The following is a 25,228-nucleotide window of genomic DNA, read 5'->3' as shown; positions in this document are numbered from 1 at the left end:
ATTTACCCGTATAGTGAATATTGGTCTTTTCTATAGGTCTGTGCGCGCATAATGTGGTTTTCTTAAAAACTGCATGTCTGTCCGAATATCACCGGGGGAGCCATGATATAATTTCCAGTGACAAAACATTCTCTGAAAAACAGTACTTAATTAAGTCACCAAATAATTAAAAACAGAATACTTCTGTGCAGAAAAGAAAACTCAAAACAAGTTAAAGGGATGAAGAAGTGAAATAGCACAATGGACAAAGAAAGTTCACATTGCGTCTTCTTTTTGCTTTTTATTTAGGTGTGGATTTCCAAAAATACATGTATTAAAATACTAATTGGTGGGGGAAATGTCCCTATCCCCTAATTGCAGGGCTGTCATCAGGGTTTACTTTAATGTCACCCGTTGTGTGGTATGTGTGTGACAAGCTGCCAGAAATACACAAAACAACAGAACAAGGCACTAGGAAGTGGAACTCGTAGAACTCTGTTTTTAGATTACTCTGGCATTGAGTTCCTGAAAAAGCTGCAGTTACAGTATCACCCCCTAAACCAAGGACTCATCCCCTTGCTGCCCTACTGCCACCCAGCCACACACACGTGACCGAAGCCATGCTTACATACTGCCTGCTCTACTGGTAATATTCCAGAGTGAACTTCCTGAAATCAAATGAAGTGGAAAAAACACAGTGCACAGAAAAATAATTATTAACTTCTGTTCTCTGTCTACAATGTGCATGTTAGGTACTTCATTGCTTATCTTAGAAACAAAGTTGCTACTGTACATTTCCGGAAAAGGAAGAGCCGAGATTTTTCTTTGATTTTCCCAGTGACTTCCTGGTAAATCACTGGCGCATTAAATGTGAGGATTTGACATTTCCGACCTGCCGTTTTATAAGATGAAGTGAAGGATGAGTACAGGATGAGAGATCCCGATATTGTCAACCTCTCAGGATAAATCCGTCTTACCCTGATCATGCAAGTTCCGGAAAAGTTTTGACGTTCCTTTCCACACAGGAGGAGTTTCCGAGAGGATCTTCTCCAGTTCCTTTAAAAGATAAAGAGACAGAACAGTGCAGACCAGCTGAGGGTGTAAAACATTTTGAATGAGTCAGGTGTTAAAATGGATTCAGTCACATATTGCTGTGCAGTATCTTCATGAAAACAATAACACAAGTTGTCGATTGCATAAAAACTAATCTCAAGATAATAAAAAACAAACCTAAAGTGACAAAAATAATATGAAACAGATTGTTATTAACTGTAATTAAAAACATTTTGCCAAAGAAGTTCAACACTGTGTATTTTTAACAGATTTAAATTTCATAAAGGCCCACAAATCAGTCACAGTTTGACCAGTTACTGTGGTGTAGTTATGCACCTTTTACTTACCTGTTTAGAGAGTGATTTCCAGTGCCTCTTGCCTACAAAAAGACACACGTTTTAATGCAAAGTAAAGTGATTTTAGCAGTAAAAAATAGCAGCAATTTTGGGCATTTAAATACCATCTTTCACTATATAGCAAACCAATACAATAAATTTGAGAACTGACCCTCTCAGGCATAAGTGGTTATTAAAACCGAGCGGGGGAACATCAGAACCACTGACTTAACTAATGATTCCATCCACACAAAAAGTGCTGAAAAGATTCCAAATCTCTAAAATGAACAGAAGTGTGTTTTCTGCAAAGAATGTGTCAATTTGTAGCAGCAACGTTTTGAACCATTTAATCTAATTTAATTATTAATATGTATTCCAATTAATTGCAAGTCAAACCCATTTTTTATGAAACCATGTGATTGTATTTGCAAAACACTGAATGACATGGAAAACATCACAGCACAGTGCTCAAGGGAGCAAAACGCATTCAAGTGTTACTGGATTTGGATGAAATCCAAACTCGTCTTCCTAGCCAAGCTCGGTCTAAAGCCATCTTCAAACCATATTTAGAAAGGGAGATAACAGAGCTGGAATTATTGTGTGACTGGTGCTCAGTGCATGTTAAAAAAGCATGCCTTAGGATGCTTATTATGGCAGATTGTGCTCTCAGAGAAAAAATGGCAGTAACTAGGAGACAAAGTAGTAACATCTCGTCATGATTTAATCTACCTACTATATTAGGACAGCAGAGAGATAACCAGAGGACTCAAACTAAACCAAAAAAGTGACTGCATCTGTAACATAAACGTGTGCCAATGGCTATAGAAATACTGTATCTAGAAAGATACATGGTACACATATCATTTAGATACATTGTGGATTCAAGCAATCAAGGCCAATCAAGGGAAACTGAAAAAATGCCAAGTCTGGTAAACTGGAGTTTTGTAAGATTCAAGGAAATGGAAACTTCTGCAAGACCAAAGAATCACAGAAACCTGAAAGAACTATGGAATTTCTTTGCAAATAAAGTCCTTTCTCTTTATAATGTCATGCGAGACCTTCATACATTCCCCCTCACAAGCACAGGAGGATTCGAAATCAGACAAAACTGAAATGAAAAAGTGAAAATGTCCGACTGAAAACACTTAGATCTTCATTGAAACCAAATGCCACAATGAAATACACCCATCTAATCTCCTGTTGAGCATTCCAATATTCAATAAAAACCTTACCTCAAGAGATAAGATACAGCAATCATAAAACACGCTCAAGTGCTTGTTGGTTAATTAAACTCTTTGGCCTATCGCAACTGTCTGAAGATAACAGTGACAATGACCCTACTCTTGACACACTAGGAAGGCAGTTGTGGATTATCTCACTGATGGTGTATTACACTGCAACGTGCCTTGTCTGAGTTTATGCGGGTTTATGTGGTTGTTTTTTCAATCAGTGAAGTCAAAAGTCCTGAAACACATAACTTCTAAAGCCATTAAACACAATGCCTGACAGAATTTGTGTAACAAAAGTAAGCACCACGTAGACAATGACCAAAAAATATGTCATGGCTTGCCAAAACTTAACTTTCGAGTTTATATTACATTATTAATTACTTTTTAAAATCTGGTATTTTGATAAAAATGTTTATTTTCTTGATGATAATCCCTTGATTTGCACCATCAATACCATTTATACCATTGAAGTACCAGCAGCCCCACCTGGGAGACGCACAGCGGCCATTCTGCACCAGTAACCCCACCTGGAAGACAGCAGTGTTCGAGCCATCTGGCTTACAGCACTGGGAGGTCTCTGGTGGCAAAAAGTGGAACCGAACCGGCACTCTCTAGCTTTTACAGTTCACTTACAACTCAAGATCCAGCTCTGTATGTTTTAATATTAAAACACTATTTTTTTAAAAGAAAAGGTTTCACAGGACAACCGTCATTTAACATCCCTCCAGATCCCCAAAATTAAATGCCCCAAAACCAAGCATTTCAAGTAGAAAAATTCTTATCTAAATAAAAGGCATTCATTTGTGTAGTACTTTGAAAAGGGATGGTTTCAAGGTTTGAAGTCAGAACACATTTACCAATTTAAGCTTTTTTCTAAAGAAAGAAATGTTTACAAAGGTCTTCAACATTCCTTACTAAAAACTTTACTAAGCAACACTAAGAAAGCCCCTGACATCACAAGTTTGTAATGGACTCCAGGAGAAAAAGCAGGATATATTTAATCCTTGACAGGAAAACTGATACATTTCCAAGCAATGAACTAAAAAACATTACTTTTCTAGGTCATTTATCTATCTTAAACAATGGTCTAGAAGTGTTCTGGTGACTTTCCCAAAGAGGAGAACCATTTACTCGCAGTCCCAAACATCTTAAGATTATTCCTTATTTACTGTGGCTGCTCTACAGAGAGACTTTAAAAAGAAGACAGTTTACACTGGCAAAGTTTAAAACCTACACCATCTGAAGCAAACAGACAAGTCCTGCACAATCCCTCCAGGATGCACTTTTCATCATAGCAACCAGCTTGAAGGAACGTCAGAAACACCAACTTCAAATAGTCAGCAAGCATTTGAGACTAAAACTGCCTGCACAAATGACAGTGAACTTCAAATCTCGAAATGATCTCGATGTAACGTGACTTGAAAATGTTCAGTCAGTCTGATTAGGATGAAATCTGCATAGATGTTTTAGTACTAGAGAGGATAGCACTACATCAGAATGGCTATTCAGCCACAGTAGGTAGAGATTCCTATTACAAAGAATGGTATTTAAAATTTCACAGTGATTTATGATGTTGGTATGAAAAGCAATAAATAAAAATGCATAAAAAGTTATTTCTTCCACTGTTGCTCTTAAACAGTATGTACAGCCACATTGCACGTGCTCTTTTTAATTCTTTCATCTACTTGAAAAAACCATGGCTGCATCATCAAAGACCATTTCCCATTTAGAAATGCAATTTCCTCTACCCATTATAAAAGTTATTGTTATATGAGAAGCACTTCCTAATACATTTAGCAGGAGATCCAGCACAGTTCCTCTAACTTTTAAAACCGATGGCACTGTGCTTCTACTCTTCATATATTAAAAAAAATTACATGAAGACCTGTTCTGGTGAACTTAATGTTTTGTGCACATGATGGTTTAAATTAGTTGGGTCTTTTTACTGCATTCACCCAACAGGTTGGTGCTTTCCTATTAGTTATCTTCAATGGTGTATTTTACTGGTATGGTGCTGTTCCACAAAGACCTGACAAAAATCATAGTAAACGTTACAATTAAGTAAAAAATAAACACTGGTGCACAATAAAACTTAGGCAATGAAGTTTCTAAGTGCTCTGGAAAAGGTACATTACCAAATATGAAAGGCCTATAAGCTTCTTGTTTCAGGTCAGCACATAAGATCCACCCCCACATTTAGAAAAGGTGTAAAAGATGCAGTAAATCCTCGATATATGGCACATATACCAAGCACATTCGTACAGAATTGCTAAATATTAACTTTGAGAAGAAAGGAAATAAAAATACCCTTTGATAAAATATTTTACTTGACACGTCCTTCGAGTTATTTACTGAAGAAAAAGGCCCAAAATATGAAGACTTAAGAAATAAGGATACTTTCAGCCTTAAAGAAATGCATATTCTACACCAATGTTTTATAAGTTTACCAAGGTATAAAACTGGATTTGCAAGAGGATTTATGTTAATACTTTAACCAAATTATTGGTTTTTATCTGTTTAGATCATAAAGCTTCACCATGTGTCCTTTGAAAATAAAGGTCTTGTAGAGACTCCTTGTAACTACCTCTCTGAGCACACACAGTTCAAGCTTTACAGCCACAATATAAAACCATAAACTTCATTAAGACATTTCGCCACACATACTTGCCAAAAAAAACCCTTAAGTGAATGCTCACTGCACAAAGGATACTCCTGGATTTAGTGAAGACTGAGCATTTGTTTTAACTCCAGAGAAAATAATGTTTAAGTCACCAACCCAAATAATTAAAATTTAGCATCAACCTGTAGCCAGTCAGTACTCCTTTGCAATCCTTCAGTGATGTAAAATCCCCGATTTCTGTCAGTAATAAATTGTGAATTTAGGGATCCAGGTGAATCTTAAATGATATGTTTCTTAGATCCAATCATTTGATCTCCAAATGTATGGCTGCCTTTTCTCAATCGTTTCAATTCTGATTTGTTAGTCAAAATCACTTCAGCCCTGATTCCACCTTGGGAACAACACCTCTAAGCAGCAGTATTCTACTAAAAGCACAGGAACTGGAATTCTGGTAGCTTTGCAATTTAATCAAAGCAATGTGGCAGGCTAGGATTTATCTGACCATGGCATTGTTCCAGTATGTACTGACTTACATTTACATCAGCTCCACAATCAATCTATGGAAAATGTATAACTTTGCTGTAAAATACTTTCAAGTGTTAAAATGAAAACTTAAAAACTTGAATTCTGATTTCCGACAAGGCAAGAAATGTGTTGCACTAGTCCATAAAAAAGGCACAGTAAAAACTGTGCTGGACAAACAAAAAAACAGAAATAGAATGAAGTCTCTTTGATCCCAAGTGCACAACGAGAAAGTCTTTGTTTGTAACTATTTCAGAAACAAGTGGTAAATGTGACACTGGACGAGATTGTATCTCAATGCAGGTGTTATGTCTGGGTTAGCTTTTTTCAGTCAAGCCTATTTTGCAACTACTCACACAGTTCACCACATGTAAGATTTTAAAAAATGTTTTCATGCTACAATAAAAGCATCCACAAGCAGCTATGAATGTACCAGGGCACACTCAGAAAGGACTTGATAGCTTGTCTGTACCACCAGGATTAACGAGATTTCCTTTGTAAGGGGTATGAAAGCTGTCTGACTCAACAATAACTAGACACTAAAATCAATGCAGGCATAAAATTGCAAATGAACGTATTTAATCGGGAGAAAGTTGGTCAATGAATATATCAACACACATACATCTCTTACAACAAACACCTCCATGCTTATTGCGTTTTTGTGAGCATGTAATTGCAATGAAATACGGGGAATTGATAATAAGATATATAGATGAGACTTTATTGACCCCGAAGGGAAATTGATGGGTAATTAATAATTACGCTCCTACAGGTTTTCACTGCTGAGAGGAGTGGAACCACCAAGGAGACTTACTGACCAGACAGTACAGCCACCATTCCCTTAAAAAGGTAGACTTCGCGTTAATGGGTGAAAGCAACGCAGGTACTCACTCTTGGGCTCGCTCATCGTGACCGACTCGATGAAATTCTGCGGAGTCATGTACAGCTGGCCTTCGTACTCCACAGAGCAAAACGTGCGGAACCTGAACTCGTGAGAGGACATGTGCACGTCTCCGTCCTCAAAGTCGAAAGCAACGGGCTAAAACGAAAGACAGCAGGCAGAGAATTCAGTTTGAGTTCCACCTGGTAACCACACGCTCGCTTTAACAGGCCCAGTTGAGTCATTTGTTCTGTAGGATTCAGTTAATTCCTTCAGGTGTTAAAGACAGACCGTCCTGCAGTGTCATCCACAGTGTCCAGGCACATATCCTGTTGAACAGAATGGAGATTTCATGGTGCGCAACGATCGTGCGCATATGGTTAAAATCATTATCGTTACGGATAATTTAAAAATTCATCTTTGACTCTGGAGGCACTACTTCTCCCAATCTTAGGATCTAGGTAAGACTCAATTCCTGCTAATTAGTAGAAATAAAGGGAAAAGGGAATAAAGTCTAAAGGGATATAAAACACAAAAAAGGGAAAAAGAAGTGTAAAGGGAAGCAGGGGAAGTGATAGATAGATAGACACCAAAAAAGGAGATCACACAGCCGGACTGTCCATGTCTCCAATCGGGTCTGTGAAACTTCACCTCTTAATATGGACGAAAGTAATTAAGCACCTTAGGTCGGTGTCGAAGATAATTCTGTTATAAGCAGTTTAATAGTAAATCATATTTTTTTTTTTCCCATTTAGACCATCACATTGGCAGACAAAAATAATCTGATTTGAAATCATATAAACCCCACAGTCCAATGACAATTAGAGATCATTCTTCAACAAGAAAACCACAAGACATCACAAAGTCTCGCGATTTCTCTGTACAGGCAGCACGTTATTACAAAATCACGCTTGAAGCTTGTTGATACCCCTACAAATATTTGCTCATGTGATACCTCCTTCTGCTTTTGTGAAGCTTTCATCGGAAATTTCAGACTGTCACGGAGACTCTTCGGCTGCAGAAAACACATGACGAGATGTATTAACGCTCATTTTTTTTCCCAGCTTTTGATGCTTTTAGGTGCAAAAGCGACTTAACGATTCATCAACCCCAAACGCTCCTCGAACACAACCAGTCGGCTGAACTCGCTCTTCTGGCCGACCCCTGTGCACAGCTCTGTTCTGGAGAAGCCAGGCACGAGCCGAGCCAGGAGACACCGGCTTCACAAGCCGGAGCTGACGGGCCGAGGTGTATCGTGTCAGCCACAGCGCTCTCGCAAGACAGGAGCGCGGGCCTTTCTACAGCTGGCAGCGGGAGATCAGGACCGTCTGCAAGAAGGCATTTATTTTTACAAAGACAGGGGGTTTGCAGAAACAGGACGCAGGAACGTAGAAAATGATGTCTAACAATTTTATCTGCGTCACAATTCACGGTGACAAAGCTATTTTATTTAGAAACCTGAAGATCACAGCGTATTGGACCAGAATAATAGCTAGATTCAATTATCTACAGAGGACATCCTGAAGTGGCCCGCTGATCTGTATCACCCATGCACCACTGGCATTAAAAACTAAACAGGACAACATTACAAGTTAAATTTCGCTAGCGCTATAAGAAGAGATTTCAGTATTTTCCCTTTTCCCATTTTTTTTAGTTTGTCTTTTGAATTTGGGCCCAAGGAAGAATCGCAACAGTGATTAGAATGTGACTTCAGTTTTATGACTGTGTAAGAAGTCACAGGCACTTGCTGTCCGTTGGTGCTAATGGGTATTGCTGTCAAACAGTATTTTTGAAGTGCAAGAATGATACCACGAAACAAAGTAAATACCAGTGTGCCACATTCAAAGCCTTTGTTGTTCACTTTTAGAAAAAAAACTATTGCAAAAACAGAAGGGAAACTGAAAATTATGGCAGCTTAGCTTTTGATCTGATATTTCTCATGGATGTCCATATCAGCCAGATTAGGACATCCTCAAATGCTTCACATGGCTTCAAGTGCTACAAAAATGGTAAAATGCAAAGTGATTACCAGGACAACTTTATTAATGCCTAGAATAATACCTTTCACAAATTAAACGGGGATTTTAGGAATTATGTTTATTTGAAACATCGCATTAGGGCAGGTTGTGGTGCGGAGGACCTATGCATATGAACATGCTGTGACACGCTCCCTGCACTCCCTGCACTCTGTCTGCACTCTGTCTCTCTCGGAACTGTTCTTGTCTTTTATTACCTTGAGTGTCATCGAGCACATTTAGAAAAACCATGAAATTAAGCTGTATGGCTGAATCGCCAATTAACACGGATGAGCGTTAGCCTGGGTATCTGTGTAGGAATTCAAGTGACTGCTTGATATCTGCTGCACTCCGCACAGGCCACACTGTGGCATCTTTTCATACTCATTGCGCCTTGAGGGCTCATTGGCAACCAGCACTGAGTGCAGACAGAAAGCAGGGCCCTCTACGTCTCCGACAACACCATCTCACCCTCTGCCTGTCTGCAGGCCCGGCAAGGTCTTGGCTCAGCTGGGTTCGGGCCGGGTCAGCCCAGCGTGAAGTGAGGCCCGTGAGGGACTACGCAGAGGCAGCACAGATTGTGTCCGTCTCCTTGTCACCCAGCTCGAATGAGCCACCCACTGCCAGCGCGGCATCTTGAGTTTCGTCAGCTCAGTTTCAAGCCACCAGTCGAGGTCAGGTTACCCAAAGAGACCAGACAGACTGACCGGCGCAGCATCGCCACTCTTAAAATGGTCTGAATAACTGCAAGAAGATTTAAGCTTGGCATTGTTTTTAAACAAATCTGAAATCGCCAGTTAATTTGGCTTTTTAGACTCTCCCAGCGGGATCAGCAGCTCTTCCTTCCCTGGGAGCAGCAGGGACAGGAATCACCATCCGCTGGCCAGGACACGGCACAGAACCCAGTGGGAAAGTAACAAGAACAACCAGCGAGTTCAAAATGTCTTCATAAGAGCAGAAAGAGAAAACAAAAGGACTGAGAAAACAAGAGACAGGCCCCGTTTCAGACGGGCCAGCACAACGCACAGCCCAGTTTCTCTTTCAGCCCATTTCCAAACATAACCTCCTGCCAGGAGTCACAGAGCTGAAAGTCAAACTGAACAGAATACGTTCTGAATAAAATATTGAACTTTCGTATGAAACTGGAACTTCTTAAATGGAAAAGAAAAAAACTTTCTTCTTTGATTTTTATGACTCCTCAGTGAATGGATGGAAATAAATACTGCTCTATCCTTAGTTTTACCCTTCTAAGTAATATTTTAGCTGCTAGTCTATTTTTATCTCTCTAAAAATAGCTTTACCCAGGAATCATATGTCACGTAGACAGCTCGCTAATAAGAAAGAAGCAACCACAGAGCTGCACACACTTCCCTGTAGGCTAAGGACATAATTAATAAGATCATTAATCACTGATACTTCAGCAAACTGTTACTCCCCAATGTGAAAGATGTTGCTAGAACACAAGTGAGCCAAATGAAGAGATCCAACAAATGCCCACTTTCCTTACCCACTAAGGTTTTCAGCTAAGGATAAGAGCTGGCGTCCCGTCTGACACTTTCCGTGAAAAGATTAGCAAACCGACGCCAGACTATATTTCTATGCACAGAAAGTACTCGCAGTGCATAATGTCGCAGAACACAAAGTCGGACGCTGGCAAGAATATGTTCAAAGAACAGGTTTCACCCAGTATCGGCATCTCCCTGCTCTGCCGCCAGAGCATCATGGATCTTGACGCTATATCGCTGCTGACCCCCACAGAACAGTGCCCCCCTGACTCCGCTGACACCTGTGGCCTGCGTGCCCTCTGCTCCTGCGATCGGTGCTGGTTCCCTGCGCTACGTTTCTGCAGGAGGCCGGAGAAGTCGAGGGGCATGCACACAACCGCACACTTCAAATCAATCAGTACAAAAAAGAAATCAGCCCTGATCCTAAAATCATTCGAAAGAATTCTGCCCCCTGAAAGGCTCATGGCTCATGAACCTCCCTCTTTCAAGTACACCAGTAAGGAAACTCTCACTGTAGCACGGGTTCAAGAAAGAGGCCTTCAAATCAAGCACTCGAGGAAGATAAGGTAAGAAGCAGCACTCCACTCAATTACTGGGTTTCATGGGCAAAAATGGTTAATTAACATTTATTATTTTAAATATGGTGCACTTCTCACCGCTGGTTAAATAATATCTAAACTATTAATCAGTTCACAATATGGAAATTCTCAGGAACGTTTATATTTATTTGTGACTAAAACACTGCTTAAACAGAACTGTTTAAGCACTTCTAAGAAAAGTCCATAGAAGCTAAATTGGCTTCTAACAGAAAAAAAATGTCAACTCACACATACCAGAGAAAACTGAATTCTAAGGCTCAAACACCACTTTTTTTCTTTTAGGTTTTTCCCGACATTTAACTTTCTTTCACCAACAAAGATGTTCAGATTGAGCACTCAAGCTCTGATCAAAAGACCTTCAGATTGTAAAAAAACAAATGTGCATACATAATGTGTGAGTTGAGTTGGGTCAATGAAATGGGAGCATGATCACAAAAGGGGTGAATACTCAATCAAGACACAATACACAAGCCCTTGATCACTCGTGAGATGGGAGTGCTCAGTGTGAGCCCAGCCAATTCGCCACAGTTTAACACAACAATGTGCGGGCTGTGTAAACCGAGGAATGTATGAGGTTGTGAATTAGGGACAACACAACTCATGATGGCTCCGTCGTGTCAGCACAACAGGTGACTCCGATGTGCGCGCAGGGCAATGCGACGACTGACGTGTAACACGACTGAAAAGCCAGCCTTGAGAATGAAAGGCAAAAACAAACCGTAAAAGTACATTTCCACGCAGGGCACATTTTTTTTTATTAAAAGACTATAAACGGCAAATCAGTTCAACTAAAACCGCCCTGGCTCACAGTTTCAACCTGCTATTTTTTCCCGAGCGCGAAGTGAGGTTTTCTTTCAGCACCGCCCCGCCGCGGATAGCGCTCTCCCGGGTGAGAGAGGGTGGCGGCTGGCTGGAAAATACATTCAGGAAGGGAAAACAACACAGCCAGGTCTCTATTTCTCCTCGGCGTTTCACAACTTCAGCTGCCCCCATACAGCAGGGAAAAACAAGCGTGCATTCCCCTTTCTCAGCGCCGGCTAAAATGAAATATTCTTCCCACTCCCCAGCGGGTCAAAATCCCAACCAGCCCGGCGCTCGCCCGAGCACCAGAGACCGGAGAGCGGAGGCGCTGGACACCGGGTCCTGGACACCTGGGAAAGGTGGTAAATCCCATTCGCATCGGGACAGGGCCGGCGAGCAGACTGGGCAGCCAGCCCGGGGTGATGCGCCCGGTTCGGAAACGTGCCGCGGGGAGCTATGGCGAGAAAAGCGAGCTCGGCCCCGTGTCTCCAAAAAAAATAACACTCGGAGGGGGGCAAAAACGTATTTCTGAATTTGTGACAGTGACGGTCCTTCTCGGTGCCCCTCCACAATTCCTCATACCCCCCCCCTCGCTGTCAGCTGAGACGACGATGAGAGGCGCAGTGCTTTGCCTCTCCCGTCCAGCCCCAGACCGTACCTTCTCTTTCGCAGCGACGGCGGGCAGCGAGGGGCCCAGCTGCCGGCTCCCGAGGTGGCGCCGCCGCCCTCCCGTCCCCCGCCTGCCGTTTCCCTCGCCGTCGTCGTGCACCGCACGGTAACACAGATAAGCGGCCCCCGCGGCCACGCACACCCCGGCGGCGAGGGGCTTCAGCGGCCCCGCCTGCTTCCCCCGGGCCGCCGCCGGCGAGCGGTGCTGCAGGGACCGGCCGGCCAGCAGCTGCAGCAGCAGCCTGCGTGTAGCGGCCATCGCTGCGTCACTGCGGGGGCTGCCCGGGCTCGGAGAGGCGACGCGCGGCGGAGTCTCATTCCTCGCGAGACGCGGAAGGGGGAGACTCCAACCAGCCCTGCACCTGAAACTCGTCCCTGCAAAAAAAAACAAAAACAAAACACCCTTCCCCGCCGGCAGCAGCCGAGCCCCGAGCCGAGTCCGCATGAAACGTCACATCGAGGGTCGCGAAATTATATTCGGCTTTCTCTATCGCCCCCACCCCCAATCCTCCGCCAACTTGATTTGTGTTTGGAAGAAAAATGAAAAAAAAAAAAACCTGCTGTGTTCCGCGAATTGAGCATGCATACCGCTTCTCGTCGCACTTAGCATAAAGTTCATTATGATCACAACCTTACCGCCGTGTGAACAATGCCTGCCAGTTAGCAGACTTTCAGGGGGCCCGCGGGCTTTGCTGTAGATCTCAATAAAGACATATTTTAGGTGATTAGCTTTTCACCAGTCCCTATTGTATCTGGCTAGATTTGCATTTCTATTTAGTACCATGATCATTAGAAACAGAGGAACACATTTTTTTATTGTGGAGCTGAAAGGCCGGAGAATTGACCAGTTATTGCACTTGACTGTGCTTTTGTCTGTGAATGAGCTGAGGCATGTAAGACATCCAATGAGGATGCGCATCCAAAGCCGTTAAGCAGTGAAGTGGCACGACCGTTCACTCTGTCTGCCAGCTTGTGAGGGGTCCTGGAGGTCCAATCCACATCTGCACTTCTCACCTGGGCCAGATCCATTTCTTTCATCCTGCAGCATTGAGAGTTTCATTGCTTCTAGCTTCAGTTGTCTGTTGGGATCTGGGTTTGAAGAGGGCTCGTGTGAACAATATCATTAATGCAGGCCGCGGCTTTAATAAGTTTCCTGCACGAGACTTCGGTCTAACATGGCTGCTAGCACAGTGCTGGGCTGGGCCACAGAGCCACCTGGGAGCTGGCTCGGAGAGAACTACAGCTCTCTGGAGCTGAGGACGAGGTCTTGAGCACACACTCATGACATTGACTGAGGTCCAAAGGGGAGGTCTTGGTGATGCTTAAACATTCTACTGAATCGCTAAATATGGATTTTATTACATGCAACCAAGCTGCTTTCTGGACATTAACGAGCCAGTACAAAAGCAAACCATTTCACTCCTTGTCACAAGTAAAAGGTTTATTCCACGTTGAAAAGAGAAGAAAAGAAACACAACGTTTCAGCCTTTTCTTTTTTTTCTATTCGTGTTTCCTTTCTTCTCTTTTCGGCGGGAATAAACCTTTACCTGTTCCTCTGCAGCCTTCGCCTGCTGACGCAGCTGCCTGCCTGAACCATCTCACTCCTTGGTTCCTGTGCATGTGACTTTGCCATGAACGGCATTGCTTTCTTGGAACAGTTGCAGATAAGGTCGAGGTAACTCTTCTGCATTCATCGAGACATCCTAAACACCAAAGAGCAACAGTACCTCAAGCAAACTGGAGGTTGAATTTCTGGTCTTGTCCAGACGGCTCACAGCACTGCACCCTCGTCTGCTCCCTAGAGCACTCTTACTCCTGGGAAGACAGGGTCTAGATTCCCCTGCAGCTTGTCTAGGAGCCCCAGGGTGAAACTGTGCATGCTACTGTGGGGCATCTCACTGATGTGTATTTTTGTTAAAGATTCTTCTTCTTTGCCTTTTCTAAAATAATGTTCTTTTCCATGAATCACAGACAAAAAGTTTTCTTGTGAAGAATTTGACACCTCATGCAGTCTTCATTAGTGTCACTCAGCATCATAGGGTTTGACTGATTTTGCCATAGAATTAGATTGTAAAGAAAATGAGTAGGAAGCATAGCTTTTTCTAAAACTTCGTAATAATGCGATCTTACCATAGAAGATGCTTTCTTGCATCTTCTTGCATGTTACAGCTCCCCTCTAAATTACAGCAATCAATATAGTTCCTTGTGTCAAGCTTTGCGCACTGTATCAAACCCAGAGATTTGCTGTCCTTCACAGGAGCATGCGTTTTCCGTTTTCACTTGCGTTGCAATATTTTTTTAAAAATCAAAGTAGTTCACAATTTATTAACAAGCTTTTTAACCAATACCCCGCGCTGCACTCAAATCCTCTTCAAATCAAATTTTGCTCCTCGAATAATCCCCTTTAAGTACTTTTATGTTAATACATTCGCAGGGCTTCAAGAAAGAATTTCTCTGTCTTTTCAAATTTAAACATGTATTTAATACTGGTATTTGCAAATATCGATTTACATTTAAATTGATCTTTTTCTTCAGCGATAAAATTGATTTGGGTTGGTGAGGTCTTATTTATCACTCATGAATACTAACGAGCTTGGGGAATGACGGACAGATCTGTAGAGATTTCTTTCTGATGAATCACCTTTTTGCCGGGATGAGCAGGCGATTCCCAAACAGCCCTTCGGTGCTTCTGCCGTCCCCGTCTGTGTTGTATAGTCTATCACATTCAGAAGAAAAATAAACCGAACTTTGTTTTTGTCCTGACAAAAAAAACCCTCTTTCTGAGCAATAAAAATATAGCTGATTAAGGAAAAGATTAGTCCTGTGTTTGTAAATATCACGTTTTTGTTTTGATTTCCCGGGCGCTGTGGTAGTTCGAGTGAAGAAGAAGAAACACTTGATACGGGTTTCAAACACGTTTAATGCCTTTGTGTAGAAAGCTCTGTGAAGCTAATCGAGCAATGCGAGTCCCGGCCGAGTTTCTCAACTTTGATCGCTCGTTCTTTGATTTTCTTTTTACACCACAATTAAGAAGATTTTGTTCAAAGAAGAGACAGATCGGTTGATGTGTGACACCGAAGTGATAGCATTTACACAGATGTGTTTTGAAATCCTTATTATGGTTGCCCATGAGCTCACCACAAAACAGCTCTTCGACATCCAAAGGTAAAATAAAGTAACATCTGCCTGTGAAGCAAAGGTGAAACAGAGAACAGCAGGCCGGTTCCTCAGTGAATCACCCGCAGTTCGAGAGAACCCTCTCCACAATCCATCATTTCTTTTAAGATTATCAAAGTCTATTTGTTTTCGGTTAAACTTTATGGCAATATTTAGATTCTTTGCCATTGCACCAGTGACAGCAGAAAGAGCTAATATACAGCTTAAGGTCCAGTCTTTGGTAAAATAAACTGAACGCTATACCCTTGTGTCATGGGAAAACGTTACCAAGCTATGAATAACATTGGCAGAAAATATGGGGGGAACAAACATCGGTTACATCGAATAATAGACGTGTCCTTTACATGGAGGATTTTAGCACATAAGGTTAATCAATTGGTAAACCACTAAGTTTCATTCATTTTACACTTTCGATGGTAAAACATAACTTCCCTAAATGTATTCTTGGAACTCACAGATATTCCACAGACATTCCAGACAGACAAAATAATTCTAAGCCCAACAGTTCTAATAAAAAATGTACAGGAGATTACAAAAAAGTTACGAAAGATCCATGGGTTATTCGCACCCCGAGCCTGTAACACCATGGAGAACAGTGAAACTCATATATTGAGAACAATGGACTAGATAGATAATACTTTATTAATCCCCTAGTGAAATTGATGACTAATTTAGATTGTTGTCTTGTACGGTGCACACTCAAGCCATACAGTAAATCTAGCATATATGTCAACTATTTTATAAACCGGCTCAAATTTGGGGTGCGCCCAAGGTTCAGTCTTCTTCAGGCGTGAGTGTAGAATTAACCTTTGTTTGTTCCTATTTTATATTTGCAGAGCAGAATGAATTCCCAGAAGCTGCGATATATCAGGAGTACCTGAATATAGGAATCGTGATAAAAATTATTCAGTAGCAAAACCGCACAACGCGTTGTGAAATTGGAGGACCCGACCCTTAGATACTGTAAACGCTGTTATAATATTGTAATATTGCAAATACACAGTATATTACAAAGCTGTGACAGGAACTTGCGAAGTCTAAACAAACAAAAAAAAAACAGTACACCATCTTTGAGAAGTTTATGTGACGTTTTCCGAATCTGAGAATTTATTTTAAGCAGTCACAGACTTTTTTATATTAGAAAGGCTATGTTTAAAAGACATTTCACGTAATCTTGAAAAGCGGAGGCTTGTTTAACTTCAGCCTAGGCAAAGGATGAAAAGTACTCTTTAAAGATCACCCAGGCACCGCCCCCTAATTCACTGCCACTTTGCACCTGCCGGCTGCGATTCTCCCATCACTCTGAGATAAGCCGTCTCCTGGCGAATCTGCAAAGAACCATCGCATACCTGAGGGGATTATCAATGCGTCTTGTATATTTTATGTATGTGCCGTTTACATGATCTGCTTTTTAACTGTTGCAAATGTCTTTGCTGTAGCGCAGCTTTGAACGACTTTGAGCAAACAGGTTGGTTTTTACACCTGAAGTGCGGACAATAAGGAGTAATATTTCACAAAACGTTGCCTTCAGAGCGTCATTAGCATGTCAGGGGAACATTTACATACGGTAGGCATTTAAATAGGAGCCTGATCTGATCCAACACAGTAGCACGAACCAGAGCCTTTCAGAAGTGCAGGAGAAGAGCAGTAGAGGAAACTTCCAGCCAAACTTAACCCGAGGGAAGAAGTCTTCAAGTCTGAAGGATCAAGTCTGCTTTGGCTGTTTGTGCCGAATAGCGGGCTCGGATGCAAACGTGTTGCAAACGGCGATCTGTTGTGTTTGCAAAGGTGCTTTTTCTTTTCCACGCTTCCCGGCTCCTCGGAACTGCGAAGCAAGCGGCTGTCTGATGGCTCCTGTAGGCGAAGTGGGGACCCTTTTCCAAGGGTTGGATAGTTTCGGGCACGTCGGATCTCATTTTCTCCTGCCTCCTGCGGTGGAGAGCCCAGGGCCACTGGCGGATCACCTGGTTCAGGCTGAGCGACTCTCCCGGAGCACCTCCGCGGACCTGACGCACTTACAGGGCATTCTTCGGAGGCGACAGCTTTACTGTAGGACTGGCTTTCACCTAGAAATACACCCGGATGGCACAGTGCAAGGCACCAGAAAAGACCACAGTCGATTCGGTAAGACCTCGCTTATTAATGTTGCTATTATTTACATCGGTAGTCACAGTTACTGTAGTAGTGCTGTCTCAGATGACACGATTAACTTTGAAAGATATCAAAATGCCAAATGACGACCCATCTACTTCAACGTTTACTCAACGATTCAGTTATTTCTCTAGATTTTGAAAACGGACCACGCTGTTAAAACTTTAAGTATCAGATGACTGGAGGGGCGTTTGCTTTAACCTTTTTCTATTTCACTCTGCCTCTACCCTGCTTGTGGTGGGCGCTGAATCACCTCTGTGTGCAAGCACAGACTACATCTTAGCATCATTGGTATCAGTTTGGGGTCGCTAAAGACCCAACATTTCGTACATATTCCCCCAATCGTAATTGAAAGGTAACGATAGGATGCGATACACGAGACGAAAAGACGAAACACTTTCAATTTATTGAAGGATTTCACGGTTGTCGATAGTAAACGTTTTATTATTCCCTCGTTAAAAGGCTTTACGGATAAGCGTTGACACGGCACGATTCTGTTTCAGGTATTTTGGAGTTCATCAGCGTTGCAGTTGGACTGGTGAGCATCCGAGGAGTAGACAGCGGACTATACCTGGCCATGAACGAAAAGGGGGGACTGTATGGCTCTGTAAGTATTCACCTACTTTGTGCAAACCCCTTAACCGATCAGATTCACTTGGCAGGGTCCAGTGTTTCACGTTCTTCAAATTCCCGTCCCTGTACAGCCCTGGATTTCGAGAGAACTGTGTTTTTTTTGCATTGAATGCAAGCCCCAGCAGGCGGCGCAAGCGGCGTGATTCCCCATCGTGGGTCATTCAGAAAAAAAGTTTTGCCTGGAACGTGTTTCAAATGGGAATACATTCAGGCAACCCAACAGCGATCTTCTGAATGTATGACATTTGAACGCCCAGGAATGGATGAGGGTATAACATATGAAATCATAACATCATGACAAACACTTACACGAGAAATATACCCACAATTGCCCAGTCATAATATAAGATATAAGAATACACTGTTTTTTTTCTATATTCATGCCATAAATATTCTACAGATTCCTGATATTTCCCATTAACACTCTTTTTAAATTATTTGTGGAGTAAAATATACTTTTGGAGTCAAATAATACACCTGAACATTTCTCTCCTAAATCGTCAACGTGAAATGTTAACCCTTTGTGCAGCTCGCAGTCGTGACCCCGTGTGACGAGCCTCCTTTCTTTCCCTCAGGAGAAACTCACAGCAGACTGCGTCTTCAGGGAGCAGTTTGAGGAGAACTGGTACAACACTTACTCCTCCAACCTGTACAAGGGGGGGCGCTACTTCGTGGCCCTAAACAAGGACGGGACCGCGAGAGACGGGACACGGTCCAGGAGGCACCAGAAGTTCACCCATTTCCTGCCGCGGCCGGTCGACCCGGAGAAAGTGCCGGAGCTGTACCGAGATGTGATGGGATACAGCTGAGGCGCAGCGACGCCTGCTTTCAGGGAGGATACGTCCTTGGCGCCAGGTTACCATGGGAACGAGGATGCGGGCCTGCCAGCAAGGGCACCCGAAGACTAGCAGGGGTGACCCGCATCACGTGTGCAGGAGCGTAGGGTCCGGGATCCGGCCGGACAGTTTGGTGACTCTGACGGGAACAGGCTTGAAACCTGGTGGTCCTGCACCGAGCTGTCGAATGAGCGACGTGACGTGGGCACGCTGAGGGCTGTGGAATAGCACTTTGCCGAAAGCCCCCGCTGGCCCTCCATGGGATTGTACCGCTTCCGAGACGGGATGGGAGAGAATCTGTGGGATTTACCCCGGGCTACCGCGGTGATTTGTCTCTGTTCAAGAGGAACTGTGAAGGATTTACACTGCTGGGACTTCAAAACCAGTGACAGCATTAGAAAGGGAAAAAAAAGACTCACACATGTATTGTTTCGAATGGTGTTATTTATGCAATTCCCGGATATATATTTATTTTATATATTTATTTATTGGAGAGTTTATTTTTTACTGAAAACCGGAATTTACATGAATTCATAAGAAATATAGCATGGCATCAATATTTTCATTGATGCTCTATCAAGACAAAGGCAGCAGTATTTAATTTTTAATCCATTTGAAAATATTTTCTTACTTTCTAGCCGAATACTAATTTAGAATATACTTACTGTAGTTATCAGAAGGTTTATGCTAAGGCCTATCAGTAATAATAGTCTTCCCTCTTTCTTCTTCAAGAAAGCCTTCACCATGCTGTTCTCTCTGCAGTACAAACTCACTTGGGAATTAAATGTTTGAAATTCAGTTTGGTGTGTTTTCTTTGTTCACTTACAACTTACAACTGTTATAAATATAGTGTGTAATGTAGTTTTTTAATATCAGCTTTCTTCCTTATGATGTAGCCCGAAACAGTAAATGCACTCTTTTGTATATATTGCACGCTAGCTGCTTACTTAAGGAAAAGAAAGCTTCTTTAGGAATCCTCAGGAGACTTGAATTATTCTGGCACAGCAAAACAGTCATCGCTGAAGCTCATTGGCAGAAATGTTCTCAAATGTTTCTAGTTGAGATTATGAGTTTCCAAATACGTCCAAAACATTCAGTGAACTCAGAGATATCAGTCCGGGTTAAAAATAATAGAGTTAGTGTGCTAAGACATTTTGCAACTTCAACATTTACAGTGGATATAAAAAGTCTACACACCCGTATTGAAATTGCAGGTTTTTGTGATGTAAAGCCAGAAATCAAGATAAATCATGTCAGACATTTTTCCCATCTTTAATGTGACCTTGCAACCAACAAAATTCAAGAGAAAAATAGATAAGTATTAGGAAAAATAATTGAAATGAAAAAAACTACAACACCCTGGTTGCATAACATCCTGGTTGCAAAATGTAGACATTTTATCCACTGTAGTTTGTGAAATTATCCTCCCTTTTGGATTTTTAAATACAGAAATGGGATGCTATGGGGATATTTTATCTGTGTTACCGCTGTGATAAAAACAGCATAGTGTTAATAGCAACAAAATAACCAATGAACAGCTCCAAAGTCACTCCAGGAAATCTGTTCATGTACTGTCTTTCAATTGACAAGATCCCGAGTGAAGTAAAATGACCTTTAGTTTAGGAGTACTGGATAGCCTAGTAAAAGGTGAGGTCAAAGCGATAAGGATTAAGTAATCTCTGTTGACAGTTTCAGACTCGTGTCTTGATAAATAATACCTTTAAACACAGACCAGCACCAAATGGCCAGTGCTCTTTTATTGGCAACAAACTTTACGACCCGTCCTTTAATGACACTTCAGGAGCCCTGTCTGTAGTTTGCACATTACATCCCACTTTAGGGGAAATATACAATGTTGATACATTTAAGCTGTCAAGAAGATCATTTGACATTGGAAGAATGCGATGTGGTTTCAGAACTCCTGTACAGGAAAGAAAAAATACGGATTCAAGTTACAATGACAATAACCGATAGAATTGTGTAGAGCAACCATAATAATGACTAGTCATTTACAGTAGAAATATCCCTGAAAACAAAGGAGTACAATGACAAAATTAGCATTTTTTTATCTCTACTCATGTTGTTATGAAGGGCTTTCAAAATGCTTGGAAGGATCTGTGTGTCAAAGCATGAAAGCTATGCTCTGTGATCTCCGCGCCTCTGTGATTTGAAGCCAAGGTACTGTCTTGACAGAGCCAGTTCCAAACTAAGTCCATAGTATTTATGACAGCAGTGGGGCTTTCCCATCATCGAAACATACACCATCAAAACGTACTGCAGGTAGAAAGAAAAGGTAAGAGCTTACAGGAATATGAAAGGATTCGTCACAGTCGTGCTCACAACATAGCTAAACTATACTTTCTCCAAACATTTAATTACACATAAGTCATTGAGTGAAATAGTTGGTATAGAAAAAGCTGGGAATGTCTGAGATGTTACCTACTGGATTTTAACTTGTGTGTACAGATTGTACATTGGTTTTCCATAACACCTCTCTGGGAAATTATTAATAGTTTCCTTAATAACAGGCATGTGATGTAAGAGAAAGGGACTTAAATGGCAATATGAAGCAGGTATAGGAATAGTGAACCAAACAGGGAACCGAAAGAAGAAAACTGAATAAACACAAATTGAAGTAGTGAAAATCATTCACATGTTTTGACAATTTACACCTTTAAAGTGTGATAAAGTAGATTTCAGAGCTCATCGTACTTTCTTCTATGGGTTTTCTAATTCTCTCACTTCACAATAGCTATACTGTATATGTTTTCTCAATCTTTAACGCTTCTTGGGGAGAAATCTTCCTTTAGCACTCCCATGGGGTCTCTGAATAGTTTTACAATCAGATAGCTCTGCAAATACGAAGATGTCAGCCTGTTCCAGTAAACCCATGATGGCTCCAATCATCCTGGTTTTCATCTGATGTTATTTGAAGGAGTCCTGTAATCAGTCCTGACATAAAAATATCAAAATGTCCAAAATGTTTGTTTTTCAGTTCCCACAAAACAGTAACGTGTTTTTCCCCCACACATTTAACGGTTAACTGTCTTCAGAATACCATTAGATTCACAGAATGTCATACATAAATACACACAAAGATAAAATAAAATTCTCAACTAAAATAAAAGAAACTGACTGCACAAAGTCTTTTTTCACCCTCAGCTAAACTGTGCCCAGTGTTTAAGTGTCTTTTAAACCCTTTTTTTAAATCTTCCTTCAATGTGGCTCCTGGAGTTTGCTCTGGTCTCCCAGCTTCTTTGGTTTTTCGCCCTGAAAGCAGTCTGGGGCAAAGTGAGCACTTCACACTGGTGACCGTGCCCTGTGTTCTGCATGAGAAAGCTGAATACACCGACTGCATCACACTTGAAATGGAGCTTTTAGCTCCAGTCTTTTTTAGTTGCTATAAGTGCCTCCTTGACATTTCGGAGGTCACGTTTACAACATGCTGGAAAATCAGCATCTAAGCACGGCTGTGTTACCTGATGCCCAACCCCTCTTCTGGCAGTGGCTGAGCTGCTGTTTGGCAGTCTAGCCTTCTTTACGTCTTGCCTAGCCCGAAACAGATGCCTTTGCCCCTCCCACTAGCAGGTGGTCTGTGGCGCTTTACAGTCAACACTTAAATCCTTCATCCGTGCCCCAAAGTGTGTGCCGTTCCTCGCACTTAATGGATGCACCCTTATTTTCATCACCTCCGCAGAAGCAGCCTTAAATGGCTCTCACAGAAACCCAAGCAGATGAAGGTGTGTGAGGGAGTCCACTGGGAGACATGTGTGGATGTCACTGATCTGCCTGGGCTCTCTTTGTGGTCCACTCAGGCAGTACAGGTGTTCCAGGTTCCTCTTGTCAGCATTTCCTCGCTCTCTGATCTTCAGGGCTTTTGTGTTTGTCAGCCGGGGAAGAGGAGGGGGGGGAGCTTGTGATGAATCTCAGAAGGAAATATACTGACGGAGCTTTGTTGTTGGCCTCAATTATCGTAAAGCATAATTTATATCTTACTCACGAGTCGCAACACTGCTGAGGGAAGCGGTAAAGACTCACCTGTTGTTTAAAGTTAAGACCGCTTCTAAGAGCAGGTTCCTGTTTGCTCAGAGATCGTGCTTTGTAATACAATCAGCAACTATTTATTTAAAACTCTTTGTTATTCTTTAATTTCAAAATAAATTACAATGCTCACCAATAGGTAATGTCAGATAATAGTTCTGCATGGCTGTTTATATGGATTAATTCTTGGGATGGCACTGGTCTTGAAAAACTAATTACAGTAGCAGCGTTACAATTAGAATTGAATTTAATGGATCTCATCCTGTGCTCAAACCGTGTTACTGTACTGTACTGCCAAGACAAGAGACGGCAGGGTTAGCCGAGAGTATCTGCTGTGTTATTTTAACGCTACCAGGTATTAATGATTACCTTTTGTTAGGCTTTAACAACAGCTGCTAAAAAGGACTTCCTTTCAGACACCAGCTGTTTACTGATTACATAATTAGAAGTCTTATTTTTAGGTTAATGGTAGGTCCTAAGCAATAAGAATTATAAGTTACCACCTAACTGTCTAGGACAGAAAACCGAAATGAATTTAACACTCACTTTATGTATGACATACATGACATGCTTTATGCAGTACTTTTCTTGGCTCCGTCAATCTTTCTTAATTATAAACATGCATTTCTGACACTTTTTGAATTTATCGGAGAACGTATGGGTCTTCTGTACAAATACACACACAAAAAGCTGGAGGTGTTTTTTCCCTTTGTTTTCCATAATACTGTGACACTCACGATTTCCAGTCTCCCCTCTTTTGATATTTAGGGTTCCAGCGCAAATAGTAACAGTTACTGATCTTAAGAGCCTGTTAGAATAAAACTTTGTACAGATGGAAGTGCAGCAAAGTATAAAATAACAAACATAAACCAATTCAATTCAATGTAAAATAAACCAATTCAAATGTGACTCTGTCATCTGGCACCACCAACTGGAGAAAGTGGGTAGCAAGAAATATGCACTAAATCACAAACGGATTTTTCTTAGTTCTGGGTTTAAAAAATGAAACAGTGTTCAGCCCTACATGCGTAATTCCAGAATCTGCTTATGAACAACAGAGATGCTCTTTTGGCAAAATAGCAGGTGTGTTGAGACGGTGGTGTCCACTCTTGGAGGCTGGTGTGCCTGTAGGATTTCAATTGATCTTGGGCTCCTACATCTAAATTCCAATTAGTGTGTTAATGGGTCAGGTTTCACACCTTCTTCCAGTTGAGGTGTTGGTGATACAGAGAGACCAATAAAACCCACTGGACAATAGCTCCTTGGGACTAGAAATGGACACCTGTGGATTAAGCTAACCTTTCTGTGGAGCTAAGGTGTGGCATGCTCTATAATTGGAATCTCCAGCTCTGCGTCTTTTGTTTCCTTTGACGTTTTAACAGCTGGAGACGTGAGAAAAGATTCTTGAGTCTCTAACATTCATGCTTGATATACTTTGCAGAGAATTAAAGGTCATTTACTGTGTTCACAGGACGATTAGTTAGACAAATCATGACCAGCTCCAGATCTCAAGGTTTATTTCATCAATTGACTTTAAAAGTAGATGAGGAAACACACAGGTCTACTCAGATAATGCTGGTTTTCATGCACAAAATAATATGGACTTGTGCACTGTTGTTTTATTTTAATGTCATAATCCTGTCTCAAGACAGCAGAGGAGATTTAAAATGTAAATGCAGCACAAAACTCATTGAAATTTAAATAGATACACTTTGACCAGTTTTACCAATGTTTTTATCTCATGTGCTTACTGTAAACCCACAATTGTAATGCTATTTGAAACACACTGTGGTCTAAAGCTGGACTTTTTTCACATCTGCTAACCAAACTTGGCTGTGTTTCCCTAAGGAAACCACAAGTGGCCTCTTCTCAGGCCCATGTGTCCACATTACAAAACCACAAATTAGGTCTTGACATTTTGGTGCGATAATTGCCCCTGAAAAGCATGAGGCATCAATTACCCTCTCACCAATATGACAGCTTATCCCTACAGGACATTGTAGCGCCACTTGAGTCATATTTTTTAGTCCAATTCAAGCTGGAACTGCATACTAATAATGTTTCTTTTTACTCAAGAAGTATTACTTACATGCACATCCAAAGGGTGATTTAAAAAGTTAAACGGGTGATTGTGTTTTATTCCGGAGCGTGGAGAACAAGAATGTATTTTTGGGTCTATCGTT

At 41.7% G+C, this 25,228-nt stretch overlaps 2 protein-coding genes across 6 annotated transcripts in view; one reads left to right on the top strand and one right to left on the bottom strand.

Moving 5' to 3' along the window:
• The window catches only part of LOC148677478 (calcium uptake protein 3, mitochondrial-like), a 35,785-nt gene extending 22,993 nt beyond the window's left edge, over positions 1 to 12,792 (bottom strand). Inside the window, exons 1-4 of one of the 5 annotated variants that reach the window (XM_088636571.1) lie at positions 12,197 to 12,792; positions 6,630 to 6,777; positions 1,380 to 1,411; positions 957 to 1,035 (exon numbers count right to left, since the gene is read on the bottom strand). In XM_088636571.1, the coding sequence (XP_088492697.1) occupies positions 957 to 1,035; positions 1,380 to 1,411; positions 6,630 to 6,777; positions 12,197 to 12,652 (715 nt within the window). In that variant the 5' untranslated portion in view covers positions 12,653 to 12,792. The remainder of the gene's footprint in view (positions 1 to 956; positions 1,036 to 1,379; positions 1,412 to 6,629; positions 6,778 to 12,196) is intronic. The other 4 variants (XM_088636390.1, XM_088636659.1, XM_088636477.1 and 1 more) reach the window with 4 other exon arrangements.
• Positions 12,793 to 12,918: 126 nt separating this feature from the next.
• Positions 12,919 to 19,802, top strand: LOC148677477 (fibroblast growth factor 20-like). The gene is made up of 3 exons (XM_088637748.1): positions 12,919 to 17,508; positions 18,039 to 18,142; positions 18,744 to 19,802. The coding sequence occupies exons 1-3, from the start codon at positions 17,232 to 17,234 to the stop codon at positions 18,975 to 18,977; spliced, it is 615 nt and encodes a 204-aa protein (XP_088493874.1). The 5' UTR covers positions 12,919 to 17,231; the 3' UTR covers positions 18,978 to 19,802.
• The last annotated feature ends 5,426 nt before the right edge of the window (positions 19,803 to 25,228 follow it).

The sequence above is a fragment of the Lepisosteus platostomus genome, chromosome 1, assembly GCF_059453375.1.
Source record: "Lepisosteus platostomus isolate fLepPlt1 chromosome 1, fLepPlt1.hap1, whole genome shotgun sequence".
NCBI lineage: Eukaryota > Metazoa > Chordata > Actinopteri > Semionotiformes > Lepisosteidae > Lepisosteus > Lepisosteus platostomus.
Note: the sequence above shows the minus strand (reverse complement) of the source record. Positions and strands in the feature narration are given on the sequence as shown.